The following is an 18,571-nucleotide window of genomic DNA, read 5'->3' as shown; positions in this document are numbered from 1 at the left end:
GGGGAATTGCCAACTTCCTGTTGATTTTTGCCCGAGGAAATTAATTAATGAAAAGTAGGTCTAAGTAAGACCTACATAAAGGTTTTTGTTTCATGTCCCTACAACATTCGTACTGGGAGTTATAAGCAGTTTTCTTTCTAAGGGGCGCTAGAGCGCAATTTTGAGTTTTGGGGTTTGGTTTTTTGATAAAAAGTTTTGCCGTATATTACTGATGTGTGTGTAAAAATTGGTGAGTTTTGAAGTATGCTAAGGGGGTCAAATTACAGCGCAAAGTTGCGGAAGAATAATAATAATTAAAGCTGCAAGCAGCGTTGGTCGGGCCCGCGTATTTGGCAGGTGCTAGTCCTAAGTGTCCCAATACTTTTGTCCAGTTTTAGTCCCAAGTGTCCCAATACTTTTGGCAAGTTGTAGTCCTAAGTGTCCCAATACTTTTGTCCAGTTTTCGGCCTAAGTGTCCCAATACTTTTGTCCAGTTTTCGGCCTAAGTGTCCCAATACTTTTGTCCGGTGGTAGTCATAAGTGTCCCAATACTTTTGTGTAGTGTACCTACCTTGTCTGCATTGTGTGGGCACGTTGGTGCTTCCTGCTTTTAAGCAGCCATCTTAAAAAAAACAGCAGCGCAGCAGCATCAGCGCAGCGGGTCTTTGAAGGGTCATAAAATCAAAACCGGAGCAGGTATTAAAACACTGTTCTGTTATTTTATACACAAGGGTTTAATCTCTCTCCTGTGTTAGTTTGAAGCCGAAACGACAAACGCGCTCAGAGGAGATAGTTTTTGAAGGAAGGTGACCGGTTTTTTCAAAAAATTTGTTTTGAAGGGGGAATAGCAAACTTCCTGTTGATTTTTGCTGGGGGTTGTCAATTTATGAAATGTAGGTCTAAGTGAGACCTACATAGAGGTTTCATGTCTCTCTGACCTTCCCAGTGGGAGTTACAGGCATTTTTTTCTTCCGAGGAGCAGTTTTTTCTCCGTTTTATTCAAAAATTGCTCTAGAGCGCAATTTTGAGATTTGGGGTTAGGTTTTTTATTAGATCACAATGTTTGCGTTCAGTTTGGTGAGTTTTGAAGCATGTTAAGGGGGTCAAATTGCAGCTCAAAGAGGCAAAAGTGACTGTTTTTAGTACGTTTTTGTCTTGAAGGGGGAATTGCCAACTTCCTGTTGATTTTTGCCCGAGAATATACTATTATGAAATCTAGGTCTAAGTCACACCTACATAAAGGTTTTTGTTTCATGTCTCTCCGACCTTCCTAGTGGGAGTTACAGGCAGTCTAGTTTGTTTTTTTCCGTAGTTTTGAGGTTTGGTTTTTTGATAAAAGGTTTTGCCGTATATTACTGATGTGTGTGTAAAATTTGGTGAGTTTTGAAGTATGTTAAGGGGGTCAAATTACAGCGCAAAGTCGCGGAAGAATAATAATAATAAAACCTTACAAATTCAATAGGTCCTTATGTCCCATTGCATAAGGACTCCCTTTGGGAGTCCTTATACAATGGGCCATGCGGGCCCTAATGAATATATGGACACTTCTCTTGTCAACTACGTCCCAATTGTGATGCATCAACTAACCAATCCGTTTTCCTAGTAGATATATATATATATATATATATTTATATACATGTGTATATATGTATATAGTAATGTTGTGCACCTGCTGATGCGGTCCCCAGAACCACTGGCTGAGTTCTGGTCACACTGAGGTCCCAGATGCCGTCACGATGGCCGACATACTCCTTCTGCAGCTGACACACAGCCCTGGACCCTGCGGTGGCCTTGAAGCTGGACACAATCTGAGTGGGAAGACCGAGGAGAGAAACGGGGTCAGCATCCATCTGTCTTCAGCAAAGTCCACTTTAAGAATGCTAGCCTGATGAGGAAGAATGATTGGCGACAAACTGAGAAGGAAACATCATCATGTCTTCTTTGAGAACATCCTGACACTTATTAAACAGGTCATCTTCTATTATATAATGAACAATATTGACTTTAAGAAGGGGAACCGGAGGGTGTGTTCCAACTATCGTGGGATCACACTCCTCAGCCTTCCCGGTAAGGTCTATTCAGGTGTACTGGAGAGGAGGCTACGCCGGATAGTCGAACCTCGGATTCAGGAGGAACAGTGTGGTTTTCGTCCTGGTCGTGGAACTGTGGACCAGCTCTATACTCTCGGCAGGGTCCTTGAGGGTGCATGGGAGTTTGCCCAACCAGTCTACATGTGCTTTGTGGACTTGGAGAAGGCATTCGACCGTGTCCCTCGGGAAGTCCTGTGGGGAGTGCTCAGAGAGTATGGGGTATCGGACTGTCTGATTGTGGCAGTCCGCTCCCTGTATGATCAGTGCCAGAGCTTGGTCCGCATTGCCGGTAGTAAGTCGGACACGTTTCCAGTGAGGGTTGGACTCCGCCAAGGCTGCCCTTTGTCACCCATTCTGTTCATAACTTTTATGGACAGAATTTCTAGGCGCAGTCAAGGCGTTGAGGGGATCTGGTTTGGTGGCTGCAGGATTAGGTCTCTGCTTTTTGCAGATGATGTGGTCCTGATGGCTTCATCTGGCCAGGATCTTCAGCTCTCACTGGATCGGTTCGCAGCTGAGTGTGAAGCGACTGGGATGAGAATCAGCACCTCCAAGTCCGAGTCCATGGTTCTCGCCCGGAAAAGGGTGGAGTGCCATCTCCGGGTTGGGGAGGAGATCTTGCCCCAAGTGGAGGAGTTCAAGTACCTCGGAGTCTTGTTCACGAGTGGGGGAAGAGTGGATCGTGAGATCGACAGGCGGATCGGTGCGGCGTCTTCAGTAATGCGGACGCTGTATCGATCCGTTGTGGTGAGGACGGAGCTGAGCCGGAAGGCAAAGCTCTCAATTTACCGGTCGATCTACGTTCCCATCCTCACCTATGGTCATGAGCTTTGAGTTATGACCGAAAGGACAAGATCACGGGTACAAGCGGCCCAAATGAGTTTCCTCCGCCGGGTGTCGGGGCTCTCCCTTAGAGATAGGGTGAGAAGCTCTGTCATCCGGGGGGAGCTCAAAGTAAAGCCGCTGCTCCTCCACATCGAGAGGAGCCAGATGAGGTGGTTCGGGCATCTGGTCAGGATGCCACCCGAACGCCTCCCTAGGGAGGTGTTTAGGGCACGTCCGACCGGTAGGAGGCCGCGGGGAAGACCCAGGAAGACGTTGGGAAGACTATGTCTCCCGGCTGGCCTGGGAACGCCTCGGGGTCCCACAGGAAGAGCTGGACGAAGTGGCTGGGGAGAGGGAAGTCTGGGCTTCCCTGCTTAGGCTGCTGCCCCCGCGACCCGACCTCGGATAAGCGGAAGAAGATGGATGGATGGATGGACAATATTGACTTATTTCTGCTTCTATATCTTTACTTAGTATGCTTGTTGGCGTCAACATTTCCACACTGACCGACCAGCTTGTTGTTATTGTCAATGTTGTGCAGCCCTCTGAGACACGAGGGATTCAGGGCTGTAGAAATAAACGTTGAGGTAGTAAAGTGGTGGTCTTCCACAGAGATTGGTGCACTGATCACACCTCCATGCCAGGTGTGTTAGTCCCATCTTTCAACACATCACATGAAAGTGTTTCCCAGTGTTAAAGTACGTGTATTTAATTTTGGTTTAATAAACATGTTTTAATGAATTTAATTTAAAATACACCAGGTTTAGTCAAAAGTGATTAATTAGATAAAATATTAATAGATCATAAATGTTTGAATAATTATGTGTAAGTTATCACACAACTCTTTCTATGCTTAAAGGCCGTTGCTATAGTTATTATCAATTGTGCTGAAGTTGTACTCGTCTTGTATCAGTGTTTGTTTCCAGAATCGGCCTGTTGACTGCCGAGGGCGAACATCGAGTACCGTGACGCAGACAAAGCAGAGACGGTGCGAAGTCACGAGTGTCTGCACATTTGCATTTCTGAATAATCATTTATTGTGTCTAACTGGGGCTGTTGAGATTACCCCCCTTCCCTCAGCGACAGCCTCAGTGACGTAACCACGGACCTCCCAAATAAATAGAGGAAGCACGTGGGCTGGATTTTAGAGCGTAGTTAGGGCCCGCATGGCCCATTGCATAAGGACTCCCACAGGGAGTCCTTATGCAATGGGACATAAGGACCTATTGAATTTGTAAGGTTTTATTCTTTCTTTATTATTATTCTTCCGCCGCCTCTTTGAGCACTAATTTGACCCACTTAACATGCTTCAACACTCACCATCAGGACCTGCGAAAATTGTCTTTTAATAAAAAAACCGAACCCCAAAACTCAAAATTGCGCTCTAGCGCCCCCTAGGAAAAAAAAAAAACTAGACTGCCTGTAACTCCCACTAGGAAGGTCGGAGAGACATGAAACAAAAACCTCTATGTAGGTTTGACTTAGACCTAGTTTTCATAATTATATATCCTCGGGCAAAAATCAACAGGAAGTTGGCAATTCCCCCTTCAAGACAAAAAAGTCACTTTTGCCTTTTTGAGCTGTAATTTGACCCCCTTCACACGCTTCAAAACTCACCAAACTGAACGTACACATCAGGACTGGCAAACATTGTGATCTAATAAAAAAAACCTAACCCCAAATCTCAAAATTGCGCTCTAGAGCAATTTTTGAATAAAACGGAGAAAAAACTGCTCCTCGGAAGAAAAAAATGACAAAACTGCCTGTAACTCCCACTGGGAAGGTCGGAGAGACATGAAACAAAAACCTCTCCGTAGGTCTCACTTAGACCTACATTTCATAAATTGACAACCCCCAGCAAAAATCTACAAGAAGTTTGCTATTCCCCCTTCAACACAACATTTTTGTAAAAACCGGTCACCTTTCTTCAAACATTATCTCCTCTGAGCGTGTTTGTCGTTTCGGCTTCAAACTAACACAGGAGAGAGATTGAACCCTTTTGATTAAAAGTTATCGAAAGAGCTTTAATACCGGCTCCGGTTTTGATTTTATGACCCTTCAAAGAGCCGCTGCGCTGATGCTGCTGTTTTTTTCAAGAAGGCTGCTTAAAAGCAGGAAGCACCAGCGTGCCCACACAATGCAGACAAGGTAGGTACACTACACAAAAGTATTGGGACAATTCGGACTAAAAGTAGACAAAAGTATTGGGACACTTAGGACTAGCACCTGCCAAACACGCGGGCCCGACCAATGCTGCTTGCAGCTTTAATTTGGATCTGTAACTAGAGTACAGCCCAATAACGCCTCTCCTCATTGAGCCAAATTGAACTCTGTCTCTGCATGATTCCTTGCTTCTTGTCTGTTTAATAGATGTCATCAGTGTTTGAACCTGACAATAATGAATTGCTACTTCTGAATCCCTTGACAGCACCGCTGTTGTTATAAGCACATGTTATACATACACTTCAACTTGATCATAAGAATGTTGGACATGGGCCGATCAGATACTTCACCCTTGCTCCTGATGGCTCAGGTGAGTTAGCGCCTTTCCATGCCTTCAGTGTGTGAATGTGACGTATGATGTCACACTCTGGGTACCACTCAGGTGTCGTCACAAATAGGAACCATTTAGCATAAGTGAGTTGTTGCCTTGTGCAGGTCAGCACTGAGAAGACATCTTAGAGCTGAGAGGACTGAACTTGTTTCTATTTTGCAACTGGAGAGACCAAACATCAGCAAAGAATTTCATCTCAATCAATCAATCAAAGTTTATTTATATAGCCCTAAATCACGAGTGTCTCAAAGGGCTGCACAAGCCACAATGACATCCGGGGCTCAGATGCCACATCAGGGCAAGGAAAAACTCAACCCACTGGGATGACAATGAGAAACCTTGGAGGGGACCAAGGTTTCTAGTGGATCTACTTAATAATGACTTATCTTCCACTCCATGCCTTCAGCAAAATGAGTTTTTGGAAACATTTAATAATAACTGAAGTATAAAGAATGTGTAAACTGTACATGAAATTCATATTGAAGTGGCAAAAGTAATGAATAATAATCATAGAGAATGTAATGTTTTTTTTAATAAAATGGAGCTCATTAGAAAGGAGAATAAAGATTAAAGCTGCAAGCAGCATTGGTCGGGCCCGCATATTTGGCAGGTGCTAGTCCTAAATGTCCCAATACTTTTGTCCAGTGATAGTCCTAAGTGTCCCAATACTTTTGTCTACTTTTAGTCTGAAGTGTCCCAAGACTTTTGTCTAGTGTACCTACCTTGTCTGCATTGTGTGGGCACGTTGGTGCTTCCTGCTTTTAAGCAGCCATCTTAAAAAAACAGCAGCGCAGCAGCATCAGCGCAGCGGGTCTTTGAAGGCTCATAAAATCAAAACCGGAGCAGTTAGAAAAAAAAAACGCTTCTGTCATTGTAATCACAAGGGTTCAATCTCTCTCCTCAGAGGAGATAGTTTTTGAAGGAAGGTGACCGGTTTTTACAAATAATTTGTTTTGAAGGGGGAATAGCAAACTTCCTGTTGATTTTTGCTGGGGGTTGTCAATCTATGAAATGTAGGTCTAAGTGAGACCTACATAGAGGTTATTGTTTCATGTCTCTCCGACCTTCCCAGTGGGAGTTACAGGCAGTTTTGTCATTTTTTTTCTTCCGAGGAGCAGTTTTTTGTGCGTTTTATTAAAAAATTGCTGAGATTTGGGGTTAGGTTTTTTTATTAGATCGCAATTTTTGCCAGTCCTGATGTGTGTGTTCAGTTTGGTGAGTTTTGAAGCATGTTAAGGGGGTCAAATTACAGCTCAAAGAGGCAAAAGTTACTGTTTTTAGTACTTTTTTTGTCTTGAAGGGGGAATTGCCAACTTCCTGTTGATTTTAGTCCGACAATGTACTATTATGAAATGTAGGTCTAAGTCAGACCTACATAGAGGTTTTTGTTTCATGTCTCTCCGACCTTCCTAGTGGGAGTTACAGGCAGTCTAGTTTTTTTTTTCCTAGGGGGCGCTAGAGCGCAATTTTGAGTTTTGTGGTTCGGTTTTTTTTTTAAAAAGGCAATTTTCGCAGGTCCTGATGTGTGGGTCAAATATGGTGAGTTTTGAAGCATGTTAAGTGGGTCAAATTACAGTTTAATGTGGCGGCGGAAGAATAAAGAATAAAGAATAAAACCTTACAAATACAATAGGTCCTTACAGGTAAAAGCCAGTAAATTAGAATATTTTGAAAAACTTGATTTATTTCAGTAATTGCATTCAAAAGGTGTAACTTGTACATTATATTTATTCATTGCACACAGACTGATGCATTCACATGTTTATTTCATTTAATTTTGATGATTTGAAGTGGCAACAAATGAAAATCCAAAATTCCGTGTGTCACAAAATTAGAATATTACTTAAGGCTAATACAAAAAAGGGATTTTTAGAAATGTTGGCCAACTGAAAAGTATGAAAATGAAAAATATGAGCATGTACAATACTCAATACTTGGTTGGAGCTCCTTTTGCCTCAATTACTGCGTTAATGCGGCGTGGCATGGAGTCGATGAGTTTCTGGCACTGCTCAGGTGTTATGAGAGCCCAGGTTGCTCTGATAGTGGCCTTCAACTCTTCTGCGTTTTTGGGTCTGGCATTCTGCATCTTCCTTTTCACAATACCCCACAGATTTTCTATGGGGCTAAGGTCAGGGGAGTTGGCGGGCCAATTTAGAACAGAAATACCATGTTCCGTAAACCAGGCACGGGTAGATTTTGCGCTGTGTGCGGGCGCCAAGTCCTGTTGGAACTTGAAATCTCCATCTCCATAGAGCAGGTCAGCAGCAGGAAGCATGAAGTGCTCTAAAACTTGCTGGTAGACGGCTGCGTTGACCCTGGATCTCAGGAAACAGAGTGGACCGACACCAGCAGATGACATGGCACCCCAAACCATCACCCAACCATGCAAATTTTGCATTTCCTTTGGAAATCGAGGTCCCAGAGTCTGGAGGAAGACAGGAGAGGCACAGGATCCACGTTGCCTGAAGTCTAGTGTAAAGTTTCCACCATCAGTGATGGTTTGGGGTGCCATGTCATCTGCTGGTGTCGGTCCACACTGTTTCCTGAGATCCAGGGTCAACGCAGCCGTCTACCAGCAAGTTTTAGAGCACTTCATGCTTCCTGCTGCTGACCTGCTCTATGGAGATGGAGATTTCAAGTTCCAACAGGACTTGGCGCCTGCACACAGCGCAAAATCTACCCGTGCCTGGTTTACGGACCATGGTATTTCTGTTCTAAATTGGCCCGCCAACTCCCCTGACCTTAGCCCCATAGAAAATCTGTGGGGTATTGTGAAAAGGAAGATGCAGAATGCCAGACCCAAAAACGCAGAAGAGTTGAAGGCCACTATCAGAGCAACCTGGGCTCTCATAACACCTGAGCAGTGCCAGAAACTCATCGACTCCATGCCACGCCGCATTAACGCAGTAATTGAGGCAAAAGGAGCTCCAACCAAGTATTGAGTATTGTACATGCTCATATTTTTCATTTTCATACTTTTCAGTTGGCCAACATTTCTAAAAATCCCTTTTTTGTATTAGCCTTAAGTAATATTCTAATTTTGTGACACACGGAATTTTGGATTTTCATTTGTTGCCACTTCAAATCATCAAAATTAAATGAAATAAACATTTGAATGCATCAGTCTGTGTGCAATGAATAAATATAATGTACAAGTTACACCTTTTGAATGCAATTACTGAAATAAATCAAGTTTTTCAAAATATTCTAATTTACTGGCTTTTACCTGTATGTCCCATTGCATAAGGACTCCCTTTAGGAGTCCTTATGCAATGGGCCATGCGGGCCCTAATAAAACCTTACAAATACAATAGGTCCTTATGTCCCATTGTATAAGGACTCCCTTTGGGAGTCCTTATACAATGGGCCATGCGGGCCCTAACAAGACGTCGCAGCTCCAACTAGTCAGTAAGTAAGTAAGTACATTGTATTTGTAAAGTGCTCTCCACAGATGAAATGAAAGCACTGTACAAAACCTAAGTGAAGTAAAACAACAATTCAATGAAACAACAACATCCTAAAAAGGATAACAATGATAGTTAAATGATAGTTAAAAGGTTCATTAACTAAAAAGAGTAATCTTCCAATGTTTCTTTAAAGTGTCAACACAGTCCAGGTCAGGGAGGGACACCATGGTGTTCCATGGTCTGGGGACTATAGTCGACTAGGTTCTATAAATGCAGATACAAATATATCCCAATAATCTCTCTCATCTTGAAGAGGTAACATTAGACGACCCTTGGTGACAAAACTAGTGACCCACTTCCTGGGAGACTCACTAGGAGCTGTCTAGACCTTCCCAAGACCCTCTACGGGCTTTCCCATGGACTGGACTTTCACATCATGTATTATGTGAACAAGTCAATAATAGAACCACATCTGCGGCCTCTTTATTGCTTTTCCCAGCTCACGCTTTTCAATTGTTTCCTTGTCTGGATGTGGCTTGAGAGCAGGACATGATGTCGTGCAGCCCTTTGAGACATTTGGGATTGAGCAGAAGCTAAAAGTAGTCGATGCTATGAAATGTAAAGTACTGAGACTGAAGTGCTGAGCCAAGGTCAGCCTGCAGTGACAATGTGATGAAGAGCCAACACGGCACATTAGCCATGGTTCTGCTTCTTCTCCTCGCCGCTGTACGCTTCACCTGTTGAGTCATGGCAGGTGTGCACTGCTGCTAAATATAGCAAGTCTATGGTCATTCAAGACAAATACACCTTGCACAAGATGGATGTCCTTGCCCTGTTTGACAGTCACCTGATCAAATATTAACTAACTAGTCCAGTACCTTGCTGGTGGACACTTTGTAAGTGGTCTTCATTAACTAACTAGTCCAGTACCTTGCTGGTGGAGGCTTTGTAGGTGGTCTTCATTAACTATCTAGTCCAGTACCTTGCTGGTGGAGGCTTTGTAGGTGGTCTTCATTAACTAACTAGTCCAGTACCTTGCTGGTGGAGGCTTTGTAGGTGGTCTTCATTAACTAACTAGTCCAGTACCTTGCTGGTGGACGCTTTGTAGGTGGTCTTCAGCTTCTGGGACAGCTGGCTGGTGCTGTGGCTGGCTGTGGGAGAGAAGCATCACAGTAGAGGACATACCTTTATATATATATATATATATATATATATATATATATATATATATATATATATATATATATATATATATATATATATAAAAACTCCATTCTCATCCACAACAGTACACCATGGCAAAAAAAGAACAATGCAACATTTGACGTCACTATGGGAAGTTTTGACGGAGCAGAAACGTGTGAACTCGTTGGGAGTTTCCTCCTCTCCCAGCTCGCTAGCCTCAATCTGAACCTTGGTATTTACCGTGATGACGGACTGGCAGTGTGTCGCGCCTCGCCAAGGAGCAGCGAGAATACCAAGAAGCGCATATGCCAAATTTTCAAAGAGAACGGCCTACGGATCACGATTGAAGCCAACAAGCAAACCGTCAACTTCCTTGACGTCACTTTCAACCTGAGAAAGAACAGCTACCAACCATTCACGAAACCCAACACAACACTCCAATACGTGCACCATGACAGCAACCACCCACCCACCACCACGAAAAGAATACCTACCGGAATCAATAAAAGGCTATCGATGCTGTCATCTAGCAAAGCTGAATTTGACCAAGCAACCCCCCCGTACCAAAAAGCCCTTGATGAAAGCGGATACAATTTCACCCTCACCTATGAACCCACGCCAGGAAACCAGCCAAAAAAGAACAGAAAACGAAACGACATCATCTGGTACAACCCCCCATACAGCAAAAACGTCTCAACTAACATTGGACACAAATTCCTCAATCTGATTGACAAACACTTTCCCAAAGACAACACCCTAAGAAAAGTATTCAACAAGAACAACATTAAATTGAGCTACAGCTGTATGAACAATATACGACAAATCATCTCAAACCACAACAAAACAATTGCAAATGAGCCGTCGGCCCCCGGACAGAGCGACTCCAAAACCAACAAAGGCTGCAACTGTCGAAAGAAACCTGATTGCCCTCTCAACGGGGGGTGCTTACAAACATCAGTTGTCTACCAATCTAAGGTAACACGCAAGGACATTAACACATCCGACACATATGTAGGATTAACCGAGGGAGAGTTCAAAACCAGATGGAACAATCACAAGGCTTCTTTCAGGAACCAAAACCTGCGGAATACCACAGAACTCAGCAAACACATTTGGGACCTCAAAGACAATAATGTTGAATATTCAATAACATGGCAAATTCTTGCATCCAGCACACCTTACAATAGTGGTAATAAAAGATGCAACCTATGCTTGAAAGAGAAACTGTTTATTATTTACCGTCCAGACCTGTCATCCCTCAACAAGCGCAGCGAAATTGTAACAGCATGCCGCCACAGACGGAAACACCTCCTAGGTAACACATGAGCCAATCACCACGCCCCTACGCCAGCCTGTACCCACCCACTCTGTGCCCTATATAATCCATGGTATGTGAATGCTCCCATTAAAATCTCCTGATGATTGAGGGAACCCCCCCTCATGAAACAGGCCTGTAGAGATGAAATAGTCTTGTGATTTTTTTCCCACACATACATATATTGCGCTCTACTACGGTATCGAGCACTATTTTTTGGATAACCTTATTAAGACATATATATATATATGTATATATATGTAGGATGTAGGCCTTTAAGAAGTACTTTTCTACGTTTTTAACCATATCTTTATATAGGATGTAGGGCTTTTATAAGTACTGTTTATACCCATAAGATATCTTTATATATTACATAGGATGTAGGCCTTTAAAAAGTACTTTTGGAGGTTTTTAGCCATAAGATAGTTTTATATATCAACAGGATGTAGAGCTTTAAAAACTACTTTTGTAGGGTTCAACCCATAAGATATCTTTATATATTACACAGGATGTAGGGTTTTAAAAAGTACTTTTTGTACATGTTTACCCATATTTCTGCACAATAAGTCAGATATGTAACACTAGCAAGCAGCAGACAATATGAAGTGATTTTTGGTCCACAACATATTTAGATGTATTCATTATCACATATATCATGTATATTTTTACATGTGATTTCCAGTCCATTGTATCATCTATTATTACACCCAAAAATGTGTTTTCTTTTACTCTTTCAATGGAGGTCATGGAAATCGCTCTATTTCGCCTATAAAGCGCTCTAAAAACTTCCATCAATGATTTATATACATGATGTAAGTATATATGTCATGTAGTAACATTCATAATAACATGTAATATATACATGATGTAAGTATATATGTCATGTAGTAACATTCATAATAACATGTAATATATACATGATGTAAGTATATATGTCATGTAGTAACATTCATAATAACATGTAATATATACATGATGTAAGTATATATGTCATGTAGTAACATTCATAATAACATGTAATATATGCATGATGTAAGTATATATGTCATGTAGTAACATTCATAATAACATGTAATATATACATGATGTAAGTATATATGTAGTATCTAGTAACGTTCATAATAACATGTAATATATACATGATGTAAGTATATGTCATGTAGTAACATTCATAATAACATGCAATATATACATGATGTAAGTATATATGTCATGTAGTAACATTCATAAAAACATGTAATATATACATGATGTAAGTATATATGTAGTATCTAGTAGCGTTCATAATAACATGTAATATATACATGATGTAAGTATATATGTCATGTAGTAACATTCATAATAACATGTAATATATACATGATGTAAGTATATATGTCATGTAGTAACATTCATAATAACATGTAATATATACATGATGTAAGTATATATGTCATGTAGTAACATTCATAATAACATGTAATATATACATGATGTAAGTATGTATGTCATGTAGTAACATTCATAATAACATGTAATGTATACATGATGTAAGTATATATGTAGTATCTAGTAACGTTCATAATAACATGTAATATATACATGATGTAAGTATATATGTCATGTAGTAACATTCATAATAACATGTAATATATACATGATGTAAGTATATATGTAGTATCTAGTAACATTCATAATAACATGTAATATATACATGATGTAAGTATATATGTCATGTAGTAACATTCATAATAACATGTAATATATACATGATGTAAGTATATATGTCATGTAGTAACATTCATAATAACATGTAATATATACATGATGTAAGTATATATGTAGTATCTAGTAACGTTCATAATAACATGTAATATATACATGATGTAAGTATATATGTCATGTAGTAACATTCATAATAACATGTAATATATACATGATGTAAGTATATATGTCATGTAGTAACATTCATAATAACATGTAATATATACATGATGTAAGTATATATGTCATGTAGTAACATTCATAATAACATGTAATATATACATGATGTAAGTATATATGTCATGTAGTAACATTCATAATAACATGTAATATATACAAGATGTAAGTATATATGTCATGTAGTAGCATTCATAATAACATGTAATATATACATGATGTAAGTATATATGTCATGTAGTAACATTCATAATAACATGTAATATATACATGATGTAAGTATATATGTCATGTAGTAACATTCATAATAACATGTAATATATACATGATGTAAGTATATATGTCATGTAGTAACATTCATAATAACATGTAATATATACATGATGTAAGTATATATGTCATGTAGTAACATTCATAATAACATGTAATATTTACATATTTTGATCATTTTAGACAGGTTTTAGAAGCTGACTGATAAGCAGAGTCAGCAAGTAGCTAAGTGCTAAACAAGAAATCCAACCTACAAACATAGTAAAACAATCACTTACTGTATAATGTCTGCTCTCACTGGGATAAAGACTGAGGGGATGTTTATATCTTCCGTTTAGTCGAACAATTAATCAGAATCCTCACACAGTTAAAAAAAAAAAACGCAAACAAGTGTCTTTCTCGCCATCTTCCGGTCTAAGTTGAATGTAAAAGTTGACCAACTTCTCGGCTTATGGCCACAACCTGCATGATTTATAACCCAGAATGAACTTTCACCTACTCAGAGGCGATGCAGCAGCTCACTATGTCAATACATGCATCTGGTGATAAAAGTAGTTCCTCGCCGTTAGCACCTATAATAACAATATTGCGACTGTCTGGTCCATATGCGGGTCAGGACATGTAAATAGTGTTGTTGATGTTTTTCTGTGTTTTTAGAGGGCCTTTAGGCACAACATAGGACTTGTTAGCCAGCCGTACTTGTTACAATAATTGTTTGTAAATTATCACAAAAAAACTTTGTGTTACGTTGAGTTCTGTCAAGTAAGAAGACAAAAGCTGTCTTTGAAACCTACTAAGAAGAATGCTGGTAAAACTCCACTGTGTAAGCGGGAGAACCACATGAAGGGTTTTCTGTTTCCTCTCATGTATGGTAATCAACAGAAGGATGTTGTTCTGGCCCAAGGACTTCAAAGCGGAGAGATGACAGGATCTGCCCAATTTCCAGACGAACTCTTTTTGAACTATTTTATGGACCTCTTTTTGAACTATTTTACGAACTCTTTTTGAACTGACCTTTTCTGTGAATTGTTTACGACCTTTTCTGTGAACATTTTGCGACCCCATGAAGGGTTTTCTGTTTCCTCTCATGTATGGTAATCAACAGAAGGATGTTGTTCTGGCCCAAGGACTTCAAAGCGGAGAGATGACAGGATCTGCCCAATTTCCAGACGAACTCTTTTTGAACTATTTTATGGACCTCTTTTTGAACTATTTTACGAACTCTTTTTGAACTGACCTTTTCTGTGAATTGTTTACGACCTTTTCTGTGAACATTTTGCGACCCCATGAAGGGTTTTCTGTTTCCTCTCATGTATGGTAATCAACAGAAGGATGTTGTTCTGGCCCAAGGACTTCAAAGCGGAGAGATGACAGGATCTGCCCAATTTCCAGACGAACTCTTTTTGAACTATTTTTTTGGACCTCTTTTTGAACTATTTTACAAACTCTTTTTGAACTGACCTTTTCTGTGAATTGTTTACGACCTTTTCTGTGAACATTTTGCGACCCCATGAAGGGTTTTCTGTTTTCTCTCAAAGGATGTTGTTCTGGCCCAAGGACTTCAAAGCGGAGAGATGACAGGATCTGCCCAATTTCCAGACGAACTCTTTTTGAACTATTTTTTTGGACCTCTTTTTGAACTATTTTACAAACTCTTTTTGAACTGACCTTTTCTGTGAATTGTTTACGACCTTTTCTGTGAACATTTTGCGACCCCATGAAGGGTTTTCTGTTTTCTCTCATGTATGGTAATCAACAGAAGGATGTTGTTCTGGCCCAAGGACTTCAAAGCGGAGAGATGACAGGATCTGCCCAATTTCCAGACGAACTCTTTTTGAACTATTTTATGGACCTCTTTTTGAACTATTTTACGAACTCTTTTTGAACTGACCTTTTCTGTGAATTGTTTACGACCTTTTCTGTGAACATTTTGCGACCCCATGAAGGGTTTTCTGTTTCCTCTCATGTATGGTAATCAACAGAAGGATGTTGTTCTGGCCCAAGGACTTCAAAGCGGAGAGATGACAGGATCTGCCCAATTTCCAGACGAACTCTTTTTGAACTATTTTATGGACCTCTTTTTGAACTATTTTACAAACTCTTTTTGAACGGACTTTTTCTGTGAATTGTTTACGACCTTTTCTGTGAACATTTTGCAACCCCATGAAGGGTTTTCTGTTTTCTCTCATGTATGGTAATCAACAGAAGGATGTTGTTCTGGCCCAAGGACTTCAAAGCGGAGAAATGACAGGATCTGCCCAATTTCCAGACCAACTCTTTTTGAACTGACCTTTTCTGTGAATTGTTTACGACCTTTTCTGTGAACATTTTGCGACCCCATGAAGGGTTTTCTGTTTCCTCTCATGTATGGTAATCAACAGAAGGATGTTGTTCTGGCCCAAGGACTTCAAAGCGGAGAGATGACAGGATCTGCCCAATTTCCAGACGAACTCTTTTTGAACTATTTTATGGACCTCTTTTTGAACTATTTTACGAACTCTTTTTGAATTGACCTTTTCTGTGAATTGTTTACGACCTTTTCTGTGAACATTTTGCGACCCCATGAAGGGTTTTCTGTTTCCTCTCATGTATGGTAATCAACAGAAGGATGTTGTTCGGGCCCAAGGACTTCAAAGCGGAGAGATGACAGGATCTGCCCAATTTCCAGACGAACTCTTTTTGAACTATTTTTTGGACCTCTTTTTGAACTATTTTACAAACTCTTTTTGAACTGACCTTTTCTGTGAACATTTTGCGACCCCATGAAGGGTTTTCTGTTTCCTCTCATGTATGGTAATCAACAGAAGGATGTTGTTCTGGCCCAAGGACTTCAAAGCGGAGAGATGACAGGATCTGCCCAATTTCCAGACAAACTCTTTTTGAACTATTTTTTTGGACCTCTTTTTGAACTATTTTACAAACTTTTTGAACTGACCTTTTCTGTGAATTGTTTACGACCTTTTCTGTGAACATTTTGCGACCCCATGAAGGGTTTTCTGTTTTCTCTCATGTATGGTAATCAACAGAAGGATGTTGTTCTGGCCCAAGGACTTCAAAGCGGAGAGATGACAGGATCTGCCCAATTTCCAGACGAACTCTTTTTGAACTATTTTTTTGGACCTCTTTTTGAACTATTTTACAAACTCTTTTTGAACTGACCTTTTCTGTGAATTGTTTACGACCTTTTCTGTGAACATTTTGCGACCCCATGAAGGGTTTTCTGTTTCCTCTCATGTATGGTCATCAACAGAAGGATGTTATTCTGGCCCAAGGACTTCAAAGCGGAGAGATGACAGGATCTGCCCAATTTCCAGACGAACTCTTTTTGAACTATTTTATGGACCTCTTTTTGAACTATTTTACGAACTCTTTTTGAACTGACCTTTTCTGTGAATTGTTTACGACCTTTTCTGTGAACATTTTGCGACCTTTGTCCTTTGGAAACAGCCGTGGCCATGTGGTCGGGGAGGGTCCAAAATAAAAGAAGGAGGCATACAATCTTTTGGCAGAGCGTGCTGGAGATTGTAGAAGGATACAATGTCCGGGCGACTCTCCTCAATATATTGAGTCCAAATTGAATCCTGTCTCTGTTTAATTCTTTGCCTCTTGTCTTGTTTAATAGATGTCATCAGTGTTTGAACCTGACAGTACTTGCCGTATACACCGTAAATAAAGTTAATATGCATAAAAAGTGTGTTTTCCACAGTGAATGATAGGCAGCACAACAACATCAGAAGTGATACGAGACCTTTGGTTTTCAGGACCCCCTTGGAGGCGTCTCCTCCTTCAAGATTCTGTCCGTCGCCAGTCAGACGTTCATTCAGAGACTCGATTTCCCGTCGTACTGTAAAGTTAGCACAGAGCAGAGGCAAACACTCATCTCACTCTGGTCAATCAACACCCAGGATCAATGAAGAATGTTCCCAACAGAAGAGCTTCTGTGACCAGGACTGACTTCTTGGAGCACACACCCACAAGAGGATTTACTCACGTTCATTGTTCTCAATGTAGAGATTCTCAAACTCCCGTTCAATCTGACCAAAGAGATCTAGAAGATTGTTACGCAGGGATTGCGGCAGCTTGGAGTCCTGCGGAAAAACACAAAGATATGTTATTCTTCAGACGGACAAAGAGCAGTGTTGGGTTAGTTACTGAAAACCAATAACTAGTTACAGTTACTAGTTACTTTATTCCAAAAGCAACTCAGTTACTAACTCAGTTACTTACACCAAAAAGTAATGCGTTACTGTGAAAAGTAACTATTTAGTTACTTCTTCTTTTTTTTTTAAGGCTCCCATTAATGCCCTTTTAGCCTTCATGTCAGTACTGTTATTGCACTGGACAATAATACAATCTGTTCATCAATTTGCATCACTCAACTCTGCTAAGCAATGTGCTCTACATACAACACACAAACAATGTGCTCTACATACAACATACAAACAATGTGCTCTACATACAACACACAAACAATGTGCTCTACATACAACACACAAACAATGTGGTCTACATACAACACACAAACAATGTGCTCTACATACAACACACAAACAATGTGCTCTACATACAACACACAAACAATGTGCTCTACATACAACACACAAACAATGTGCTCTACATACAACACACAAACAATGTGCTCTACATACAACACACAAACAATGTGCTCTACATACAACACACAAACAATGTGCTCTACATACAACACACAAACAATGTGCTCTACATACAACACACAAACAATGTGCTCTATATACAACACAAACAATGTGCTCGACATACAACACACAAACAATGTGCTCTACATACAACACACAAACAATGTGCTCTATATACAACACAAACAATGTGCTCGACATACAACACACAAAAAATGTGCTCTACATACAACACACAAACAATGTGCTCTACATACAACACACAAACAATGTGGTCTACATACAACACACAAACAATGTGCTCTACATACAACACACAAACAATGTGGTCTACATACAACACACAAACAATGTGCTCTACATACAAC

The 18,571-nt window shown here is 40.3% G+C and overlaps 1 protein-coding gene across 4 annotated transcripts in view; it reads right to left on the bottom strand.

The window, feature by feature from the left end:
* wdr37 (WD repeat domain 37) overlaps window positions 1–18,571 on the bottom strand; it is a 69,498-nt gene that overhangs the window by 26,023 nt on the left and 24,904 nt on the right. For all 4 annotated transcript variants that reach the window (XM_061964841.2, XM_061964842.2, XM_061964839.2 and 1 more), the window contains exons 3-6: window positions 17,537–17,633; window positions 17,294–17,389; window positions 9,942–10,006; window positions 1,649–1,787 (exon numbers count right to left, since the gene is read on the bottom strand). In XM_061964841.2, coding sequence (XP_061820825.1) covers window positions 1,649–1,787; window positions 9,942–10,006; window positions 17,294–17,389; window positions 17,537–17,633 — 397 coding nt within the window. The remainder of the gene's footprint in view (window positions 1–1,648; window positions 1,788–9,941; window positions 10,007–17,293; window positions 17,390–17,536; window positions 17,634–18,571) is intronic.

Source organism: Nerophis lumbriciformis, linkage group LG07 (genome assembly GCF_033978685.3).
Source record: "Nerophis lumbriciformis linkage group LG07, RoL_Nlum_v2.1, whole genome shotgun sequence".
NCBI lineage: Eukaryota > Metazoa > Chordata > Actinopteri > Syngnathiformes > Syngnathidae > Nerophis > Nerophis lumbriciformis.
Note: the sequence above shows the minus strand (reverse complement) of the source record. Positions and strands in the feature narration are given on the sequence as shown.